Source organism: Scomber japonicus, chromosome 3 (assembly GCF_027409825.1).
Source record: "Scomber japonicus isolate fScoJap1 chromosome 3, fScoJap1.pri, whole genome shotgun sequence".
Taxonomy (NCBI): Eukaryota; Metazoa; Chordata; class Actinopteri; order Scombriformes; family Scombridae; genus Scomber; species Scomber japonicus.
Genome location: NC_070580.1, coordinates 24,113,991 through 24,125,283, shown reverse-complemented (window position 1 = coordinate 24,125,283; position 11,293 = coordinate 24,113,991). Strand labels below are relative to the sequence as shown.

General features: G+C 36.9%; 1 protein-coding gene across 1 annotated transcript in view; it reads left to right on the top strand.

The window, feature by feature from the left end:
* The window catches only part of kif5ab (kinesin family member 5A, b), a 50,984-nt gene extending 48,062 nt beyond the window's left edge, over window positions 1-2,922 (top strand). Inside the window, exon 25 of the mRNA XM_053316356.1 lies at window positions 2,615-2,922. Within this exon, the coding sequence (XP_053172331.1) occupies window positions 2,615-2,922 (308 nt within the window). The remainder of the gene's footprint in view (window positions 1-2,614) is intronic.
* Window positions 2,923-11,293: the final 8,371 nt, after the last annotated feature.

The following is an 11,293-nucleotide window of genomic DNA, read 5'->3' as shown; positions in this document are numbered from 1 at the left end:
AACTGACATATTGTAACTCTACTCTCTTTATCAGACAGTCCAGGTCTGTAGGACTTTCGATCTTTGTCCATCAAAATTTTTTAATCGACATAACCTTTTTTATATTTTATATTTTATATTTTGATGGTAGAGGTTGAATTAGTTTTCATTGAATTATGTTTGACAAAAGTATCAAAATGTGGTCATAGGTAGTATTTATCAACCACCAGACACTGACATAGTTTTAATAACAGTCTCATTAATACTTTTGTAAAATAAGGAAAACAAATCATGCCATTGTCTCAGGGACATTCTAAAAGTGAAACTTATTCTCCAAGAAGATTTTCTAAATCATTTATATGCTAATTCTTTTTATCCCACTCATAGCAAACCTACCACCAACAGACACATTTGCTACACAAATTAATAATGCATGATTTAATACTTTTAACTATGAAACAAAGTCATGAATTTCATAAGCTTATCAGATATATCATTTCTTAATCTCTCAAATTGTCTCACTAGAAGGCTATAAGGCAAATGTATCTACATATAAACTGTACAAAAACAAATACGGTCACCTCCTTAGAGCTGCCATGAAAAGGTTCTTCAGTAATCACTTTATAAAATATCAAGGCTACATGAAGATATTATTAAACAGCTACTTCAAAGAAAAAAGGAATAAAGGCCTCCTCACTATTTCCTTCAAACTTTACAGACTTTCATTGATCCTTTTGAGCTTGTTGGTTCAATCATTTCTCTTCAAGTTTTGGCGCAACTCTTGCAAAAACGAAAGTTGATACAAAAATGAATCCATTAGATTATATAAAGGGTTCTTTTCCACCTCTTAGTTATTCTGATCTGAGTGACTTAAAGGGGGTGACTGATATTAACATTCTAGTTTCATTTATCCATAATTAACATCCTGTAATATTGAATGGGCAAGTACTTTCCCAACTTATCTGGACAAAATACTGCAGCTGCACAAACAGTTTATTAATTTTTTCCAAACTTTTTGTACCAAGTGCACCTCTTTTCTTTCTTTCTTTCTTTCTTTCTTTCTTTCTTTCTTTCTTTCTTTCTTTCTTTTTTTAAACTGCAACTGTCCACTGTTTTTGGCATTAGTATTCTTCAAATATGTACATGTGTCTTTAAAGGTATAAGAATGCAGGTCAACTTTACAGTTTTACATATTATTTTGTTAATAATTCACAATATCATAATTAACCAATTCGACAGGCTAAGAATCTTCATCTGCCTTTGTATAAAACATTAAGAGGTCAGTTTTCTTGTGGAATGAAAATTTAATGGATTATTTTGTGTTATTGTCTATGTACAAAGAATACTTAATAACACCCTGTTGTCAAAAACATTTGACTTGGAACAATAATAATCACTAATTTTAACTGTTATTCATACTGTTAACACATCAATAGTCATGCTTATCTGCATAAGTAGTGCAATTTATGAACACCAAAATTTTAAATGTATTGGTGATTTTGTATGTTTGTGGTTTTACCACACCCTCACATGTACTTTTTATATTTTATTTGTGTGTTTTGTCTATGTGTGTGATAAAATATGTAAAGAGTAAAAAACTAAAAATGAAAAGCTTTATACGTAGCACTGTAGACCGCAGACACATTTACTGTATGTAGATTACTATAGGAACTCTACTAGTCTAGAAATGAAATGAAAGAATGTAAATGTAAATCCTCTCCACCACTTCCGCATGTAAACACTTCTGTCTGTCTGGCCACCATGTTTCATCTTCCTCACATCTGATATTTGCCCTTGCAACACACTGTGAGAAAACTCTTTCGGCACGGTGCAAACATCCCTTTCATGTTCCTGCTGTGACTTCCTCACAGGCAACATCCTTTGCTTTGCCCTCCTCTCCTCTCCACGCTGTCATCTGTCTCCTTCATTTCCCTCACCAGATCATCACCATTTTCATATGCCTCCTCCTCCATCAGTGAGCTGCACTGTATCAATCATGTTTCATGTTCAGGAACTCAAACTACTTGAAACTCTGTGGAATATATAAATATGCCTGAGACCTGATGGCTCATGAGTTGAACCCATGAACTAAATTCAATTTATGTGTTAGTTTGTATTAAAATATGAAAAAATCAAAAAATCAAATGCTTGTTATTAATTCTTTTGGCATTATGATAAAACCAAATTTACAAAACATTTATGCTCGAAAAGTAACGAAAGTTGGCAGGAATATTTAGGATGTAATGATTTACTCTATGAGCATGCTCTTCTGACAGAAATACATTAGAAAAGCAGTGTAATCAATTTTAATCACTAACTTGTCTATTGCATCAGATAATTGCACTTATGCATTTCAATTCTGTGTGAAAGCAATGCTGTTAGGAGAAAATGAGCTATTGATTTGAGAGTGTGTTTAGAATAATCATTCTTGGATCATAAATCAACAGAGAATAATTGTAATGTTGTGGTGTATATTAATATATTCTTAGTATTCCATTCACATTGAAAAGGCTATATTATTTTGTGTCATAGTAGACTATGAAACAGTAAACAGTAACTGGGCAAAATAAGTGTTTCTATCTTTCATGGATGAGTGAATCAATCAATATATCAATTTCTGTGCTATCTCTAACAGCCAAGCCTGTGCGACCTGGCCACTACCCAGTGTGCTCTCCCACCAACCCCTTCTTCATCCGAGGCTACAGTGAGCACCCCATTGCCTTCTGCAATGCTGTTTTCCACAACAGCAACAGCGAACAAGCTGCTGCTGCTCCTGCTGCTGCTGCTGCTCCTGCTCCTGCTGCTGCTCCTCCTCCTACTCTTCAGACACCAGAGAGCGAGCCCCGGTTACCTGAAGACAACTCCAACCAGAACAGCCCCACGAAACACCCCGACTCCCAAACAAACGATACACACAACAATGACATTCAAAACAACATGTGAGTAAACCCAGGAGCATATAGTATGGTGCACAGGGGCTACTCTTAACTCATTTTGGCTGCTTTCAAATGTATCGCACCTTCTTTGTAAATTATAGCTTTACAAAATAATCTTTATTTAAAGTCTTCTTTGCTGCAGATGTTTTCAACAATACCTCAATTTATTGAACATGGAAATTGTACTTTGACAAAATGTTATTACCTCAAGGTTACTTACTTTTTCTTGTGCTTTCAACCACACCTCAGCTTCTTGACCATGAACATAGTAGTTTGGTTAAATAGGTTAATAGTCATGGTCAAGGTCCAAAAAATGTTCGTAACTAGCCTTTTCCAGAACTTTCAACTGTTTCAGTACAGTTGTCATGACAACCCTCCATGAATGTAGACAGTGACATGTAGATGAAAGTTCTAAAATGAGCTAGTAAGTAGACATTGAATTATGATTACTTTATCACACTACTAATTCTAATGGAATTAGTAGTGGAATGTCATACTCAGAGCAAAGTTAATTTATGCATTTTATTACTATAGGGAGTACTGTATTGGCAAATAATCAGTATTTTTGCATTATTTTACTCTGCTTGAAAAATGCTTTAGCGGTTTTTGTAGATGGATATGTGCAACATCACAGTTTCATTTCATGTACTTCATATAACTAATATAAAGATCCTTCAGTGTTACTGAAATATCTCTTTCTGCTATTTGTAGGCCTCCAGCTGAAACTGCGAGCCATGCAGACACCAACACTGCAGAGATGCTAGATTCAGAAAATGGTGAGCTCTATTCAGACAAAACCTGTTAAAGTAATGAGAAATATTATGATCACAATCAGCTGGGGGTAAATGCACTTGCTATTACGGCTGTTTTTTTTAGTGATTTCCATTATGCTATCTTACCAGCCATTATGTTTGAATGCTATTTTATATACTCTTACAGAGGTCTGGCTGTTAAACTAGTTTACAGTGATTGCCCTGCTGCTACCATAAAAATTCTGCCTGCTGTGTCTTTTTTTTTTTTCTTCTTGCTTTCATCTTCATGTAATGAGGTTGTAGTCAGAACATTCTTAAATGTAATTCTGAGCCATTGCACAGTCAGGAGGAGGGTTTTGACATAGGTAAATGGTTTTAGGATAAAGTGTATATATATTAATAAGATGACATGCTGTCATATCTTAAAAAATCCCAACGAAAATGCTCTCAGTTTGCTATAAGACGATGATGCTGCTTGTTACTTTTGCACATTTGCCTCTACAGTGTGTGTGTGTGTGTGTGTGTGTGCGTGTGCGTGTGTGTGTCCATCAACCACTGACTCTGGAGGAGATAGATTAGGCTTGCAGTGTCATTACTCAGCCAGACAGATAGCCGTCTGGACAGGCTGGATGCCCACCTCAGCTACTGACCCAGTGTTGACAGTTGTAGAGTTGTATAACAACACCACACCTCTTCGATTCTCCCCGTATATCAATAAAAGTCAGAAACAGGGTCAGAGATAATATATCAATCTGCTGTGATAGTACCTTCCTTTTATTAAATGTCAGATATCAGTGATGCTGTCCACTGCCACATCAGTGGGCAGTGGACCTTTAAACCAGGCTGGTTTTATTGGGGGGGTTTGATTTCCATTACGCTGTTTCAGATTTTCAACCCTGAAAATACAAACAGGGAAAGCACTGATATTTGTGCCCTTTTGGTTCAGAAATATGCAGCCATAATGCTGACAGCTGCTAAAATGAGTCATCTGAACAGATTTTTAAAAATGTGAACTGTTAAAGATAGTCTGCAACTTATGATTTTTTTTTCAATTTGTACTTTATTTAGCACTTCTTCCTAAAATGGAAACATGACATGTTGAAATAAATGCTTGTATACTGTAATGTATTCTGAAGTCAAAGTTGGAGGGAAATTCCATCTGGTCCAGCCATGGTAATTTTCACTCTGGGATATAACTCCACTCAGTGTCATGAATTTCAATGAGAGCTGATAGAGCGGTGTAAAATGTAAAGCCAAATAGCTCTGCACAGCATGTACTGTACCTCAAAGTTTTTACTTTCTCTCTGTAATTTTCAGTCTAGTTAGGAATAGCCTTGACAGTTCCCATCAGGGTAAGATTTTTATTAACTGTGATAATATATAATTTTTCTACTGAGATTAAACTCAGTATAATCCAGTCAGAAATGTGGCCTCTTGATAATAGCCAACTCATCAAATTTGAGCAAAGAAATTAAGTAAACGTCCTTCCATGAATAACAATGAATGAAGGTCTTACTTTCACTGGAGACTGAGAAACATCTGAAGCCCCTTCATGCAGTGCGTCCTGGTGTCAATGGGTAGAAATAAAAAGCCAAATGAATATCTGCTGACAGATCCCCGCTGGGGTAGCTAAGAGGCAGAGCACACACCTCCGTAGTAAGTGGCTGTAGAAATGCAGTGGCTGCTGCAGTAAAGGTTTTGACATAGTGCTGCTCATGCTGCTCTCGCAAATTAATTTCCTAAATTGGGCTCTACAGAATGTAACTGTGATCCAGGAGCCATCCTAATATTCCTACCTTCTGTGTAAGTGCAAGGTGTACGGTGAAATGTTTAGAGGTCCTTAGGAAATCCTTTTTTACCTTCTACCACTTCATCCTTATTTATTGTTGTTTTGTTGGTTTTTTACCCTTGTTGTAGAAGTAGAAGCAATCCTCATCAGAAAAATGTCAGGATGGTAATTTGTATAAATGGCAAAAATGACCCATGTGTATTATTCTGACAAGTGACCTCTTGCAGTTATGTGAATATTTACTGTGCTCTGCAGCAGAAGAGGGAGTAGTTTGATATTTTTATATTTCCAGTGGGGGCACAGATTCAGCAAATTGGTCATATGGGTAATTTTAAATTCACTGACAAACCATTTTGTCATTCAGGTATGAGGAGCTCTACTTCATTATGCAGACGCTTGTCCCAAAGTCTCTGTCTTCAGTGGCTTTGAGCTGTTTTGGTTAAACCCACGTGTCTGTGACAAACTCACATCTCACCTTATTTTACCCACCACCCCTCTCACTGTGCACCTGCCTGCCTCCTTATACACCTCTTTCTGTCCACAGGAAACACCACAGATATCAATGACAACAGGTAAGACTTGTGCCCCCGCTTTGATTACTGAAAAACACCTGCTGCTATGTGTTGCTGTCTTACTGAAGGCTTTGAGCAGAAATCTCTAAAATCTAGCTTCTTTTATGTAAGATGTGATGAATTCCCGTGTTTATGTGGGTAATACTTCAATGATTTACAAACAGTTCAGCTTCAATTGAAGGTCCTGTCTGGGAGACTTAAGGGAAAACTGGACATGAATGGTTTCTGTAAGACATTAGTGATTAACTTAACATCTCTCTCTATAATGTGATTAATAATAGTCAATGATGGGCAATGAATATTTTGAAATATTGCACTGCCACATTCACCCAGCATGCACCTATCTCCTCTGTTTAACACCAATAAACATCACTAATCTGCTTGCCTCACTGCTGTGTCTCTCTGCTCCATCACTGCCCCCTTGTTCCTGTCACTGCCGCTGGATGCTGCTGCTGCTGATACTGCGGCCGCCTGTGATTCTGATATGTTCGGTAGCATGTGTCTGAATGTCAATTCTGTGTCCAGAAGTGACGTCTGTCACAATCAGGACTCAGCCAAACTCTACAACCTGCAACCGGAGGCCTCAGCCAGCTAATAGACCAGAGCAGGTAAGAACGTGGAATATCTCTGCTAAATAACACAGCTTCATGAAACACAGGATAGAAAATAGTAATCAAACAAATAGCTTGAAGATTAACTGATTAACAATCATAGCTTAACCCATGTGAATCCATTCATAATAATTTGGAAATTACATTAAAAATAGAATGTATTACCTTTGTATTCTACTCTAAAGAAAACTTAAAGCCTTTAAAGCTACAGTACATGAGCATATTTCCCTCCTATCATCTGCTAATTGATAGTTTTCATATAGTTGACATTTAAAAAATGTTTGATGCTGCAGATGCTCGCTTTACTGTATGAATGCCAACATTCAATGCCACTGATCACATTTAAATGTTGGCAAACATAATTCATATTCAGTCTTCCACCCTTGAATCATGTTAACCAAATTTGCAACACACAAGCTGTGACAGGCAGTTTTCTGTGGCCTCTCTTGCTAAAAATACCTCCAGCCACAGAGTGTACTGTGAGACATAAACAGCATCTGTCTCAGATCAGCACTCTCTTAAAAAAAAAAAAAAAGCTTTATAAATCCCAGACCAGAGTTAAAGATTATATAAAAAATATATTGCTCTTGAAAATACCCATAAAAAAAAGGAAAATAAAATTCGCCACTTCTGGGTTTTACCTTATCTCACTACTTTTGTACTGACAGGTTATCATTAAGTTTCCTTCTTCCTGTAATTAATAATATTCACCATCACAAATGAGTGAATTGACCTCATTTGAAAATGTACACGTAATTTGCAAAACTATTGCTGTAAAATTTGCACACTAATATGTTTTTCACAGTGTGTAATATGCTAGTAGTACACCACTCAGCCTGAACTGCAGACAATATTATACGTGTACTATGAATAGAAATAGAAATGTTTAATGTAAATTTTGATGCTCTATAAAGTGGTATAAAGTTTTCTGCAGACTAAATATGAAGTTTTCACTGTGGTGGTGAATTGTACGTTCTATGAAGTCTAAATTTGACCCCAGACTGCTCTGTGCATTTCCAAACACACTAACTCTCAGTAAAGACAGGAATACAATGATTTGTGATGTGTTACTGGCAGTGTTAGCATGACTCACTGGCTGCTGTCTCTTATTTTCTACCATCATTCTCTCTCTTTTTTTCTCTCAAATGTATTTGACTATCGCCCTTATATTCTGTTTCTGTCTCTCTCCCTCTCTCTCCCCCTCTCTCTCTCTGTCTCTCTCTCCAGGCAGATGTTTTTCCAAGGCCTCCTCTGTAAATCTGCATGCAGCTGATCACTGTCCCCCTTCCTCTTCCATCCTTTACCTGCTGTAAACAAACCTCAATCTCTTCTATGTCCCCGCCTCCTCTTCCTCCTCTCTGTACCTCTTCCTGCCCCTGCTCGTTCCTCTTCAATCGCCTCTCCTTCCTTTGCTATGATGTGGGGTATTTGTGGGTATGAGAAGAAGCCGTGACAAGTACTGCATCTCAAATGCCTCACCTGGCATCTTGCTGCACCCCCCTCCCCCATGACTTTAAATACAAAGGGACCACAAATAGAAAGATGGGGGAATAGAAGGTGTGGTACTGTGTGTGACCACTAGAGAGTGCTGTTTGCCTCAATGAGTGAAGACATAAAAGCAGTACATCCAACAGTCAGCTTCACATTAAACATAAATATAGGTCAGAAATATCCAAGTTAAACTGTGTTAAACAACATGAAAACAGTGCCAGCTTCAAGCTTACTTCACTACTACTTTTGACTGTGCATGTTGATTTTTGATGTTTGGGCTTCAGATCTTCTTGCAAAAAAATGAAAGAGGAAGAGTTCTAGTGAGGCAACATAATCATGAAATGTTTCATTTCACTGGAAGTTAGTCTAAATGGGAAATTCTCCCTTAAACACTAGTTGTCTTTAAAGAATAAGGCTGGTGATATTCTGTTTCTTTTCTTTTCCTACTATCAACACATTCTTAAAGAAGAGGGATGGAAATAAAACAATGTGTTAGTCTGTCTTTTATTACTGTCAGACTTCCACAGCCCTAATTCTATTATTTCATACTGAAGACATAAATCTTTTAAAACAGGCTAAATAAAGGCTCAGTGATTTCCAAAAACTGTTGGACACTTTTCATAAATGCAGCTCAAACAGGAGTACATTTGTTGGGATCTCCTCTAGAGTATTCAGCCACGGATAAATAAACATTTGGTATTTTAGTGATTAGGTATTTAAAGGATCAGGACGGTGTTTGTAGGATTGACTCAAAATAAACCACAGCGTCTCTGTTCTTTGTAATGAAAGAACATGTCAGCCACTGTAATTGTGTGACTTGCTGATGTGTTTTCAACAACAATGGAGATTTATTGAACAAAGTAACATAAGCTATATGAGTAACTCAAACCACAGGCAAAACTTGTGTTACAACCTCTAATGTCTAAGGGAACACAGGGAGCAACATAAATTAATCCAAACTCTTTGCTTAAAGCACTGTAGAAACACTTAATATGAGAATATGTAACATTCACTAACATAAAATCATTAATAGAATTAAACTGCAGAAATTAAGCAAGTAAGACATCAGGGTATTAAAAAAAAACCTCACACTAACTGGACAACAAAGGCTCACTTGTGCTACAGAATGAAACAGAAGAACAACCCTAATCTCACTGACTAACCACAAAATAGGAAATAAGAAAAGCAAAATAAATTGTGGACAACCCCTACAATACTTCCTTAAAAGTTATCTACAAATGTATCCTAAAGCTAACCTGAGCTGTATGAATGTGGTACAGTATCAAAACACTAAGTATAGCAGTAGCAAAAAGCTTAGCAACAGCAACGGCAACACCCAGGAGCACTGGTTCTGGGGGTTGATATACAGCTCCACTGAAAAGATGTTCAAATTGAAGTTCAAGTGTGGATGACACTGACCTGAAACACAGACAAACAGATTTCTTCTTCTTCAAAAAAAAAGACAGGCCAGGAGAAATGGATGTAGCAACTTGGTAGTAGGATCAATAGAATATCACCAGACTTATCCATTAAAGTGAATTTTTCCAAACTCAAAGAAATACTACTAATTTGTGCTGCCACCCAAAAAATATGACAATATATTACAATTACTATATGAACATATTTAGAAACAGCCCCACTAGTCATAGTAACAATAGTCAGCCAGGCTTTGTGACATGTAGACTAGTGTTACCATTTAGATAAACACTCAAAGAACACACACCACTGGATCTAATATACACATACACACACCTGCAGTAACTAAAGACTGGCCAAGCCTTAATTGTAGACAGTTTCTCAAAGCAACAGCAGACAGATCAGATCTTTTTTTTTACACAAATTAATGAAACAAAAGTTTATATATAAGTATATAATTCCTCAAGACTCTTCGACAGTTTTGTATTTTGGTAACCTTGTAGGATATATTTCAGATATTACAATGTTTTTCACTTATTAGACTGAAAGGAACCTTAAACCAAATATCCCCTACATCCATACTGCTGTTTCTAGCTAACCCTAACCCTAACCCTGACAACTGATAGTGGCACTATCTCATTAAGCACAGAAAGACCCACAGCGCTAAATGAAGATGTTTCTAAAAGCATTGTTTAAAATGAAATACTAAAATAATCTGCAGTTAACATCAGTCACCATGTTTGTCTTTTGACACCCAGCACTGGCTGTGTGGTCTGAAAAGTAACTTCATCACAACCACCAGTAACTTCAAAAATACATGATTACTGATTATCTTGACCGGGCTGAGTGCAGCATAGCATAGAGAGTTCTGAACCTGTAATTTAACCCTGCAAAAACTGGCAGTCAGGGATCGTCTGTGAGAATACTGTATAATGTCATCCTAAAGCATGGCAGATTAAAAAAGAAGAAGAAAAAAATTGTGTAGCAACTATTTTTATACTTCTAGTTCTAGTTTGAAATAAATATATGCATTATCTATGATTTGCTTTATTTTAAATTAAAGTTATTTATTTGCTATTTATTCTTTGATTATAGCAGTTGTTGAATGTGAAGCATTTGTTTTGATGTGTGTTATAGATATACTACGTTGATATTGTTTCTTACGTCAGAGAATGCTATAGATTTCAGATTTACATTGTTTTGTCCATGGATGAAAATGCGAGCATGTGTGCAGCTGCTGTTCCAAAATGAATTTGTACAGAAAAGGTGACTAATCCTATGGGTCTTTGTTGGACCACCTCAGATTGAAACCAAAGCCCTGATATACAGTACAGTAGTGAGTCATTTCAAAAGGGATCCTGCCCATATAATAGCCCATATAAGCTCTGTTGCAGAAGTGAACCTCAGGTTACTGTCGGTTATCAGGAGTCTTATCCCATCTTATCCCTCTGACACACACACACACAGTCATATATAGCACCTCGTCAACCAATGATGTGTTTGACCTTTGACCCCAAAATATACACATATTGCATTATACTGTATGACTTGCGTACAGTCTGAGTTGTCTGAGCAGATAAGTTGAAAGATTGTGTACTGTCACACTGCCAGTCACTCCACTTCACCCGCTGCACTCTCTTTAGTGACTTCCTGATCAGCCAGTCAGGATGAGAGAGTCAAAGTTGACAGTGGAGGGACAGTACTGGATTTGTGAATGTGTGCATGTACTGTGTGTGTGTGTGTGTGT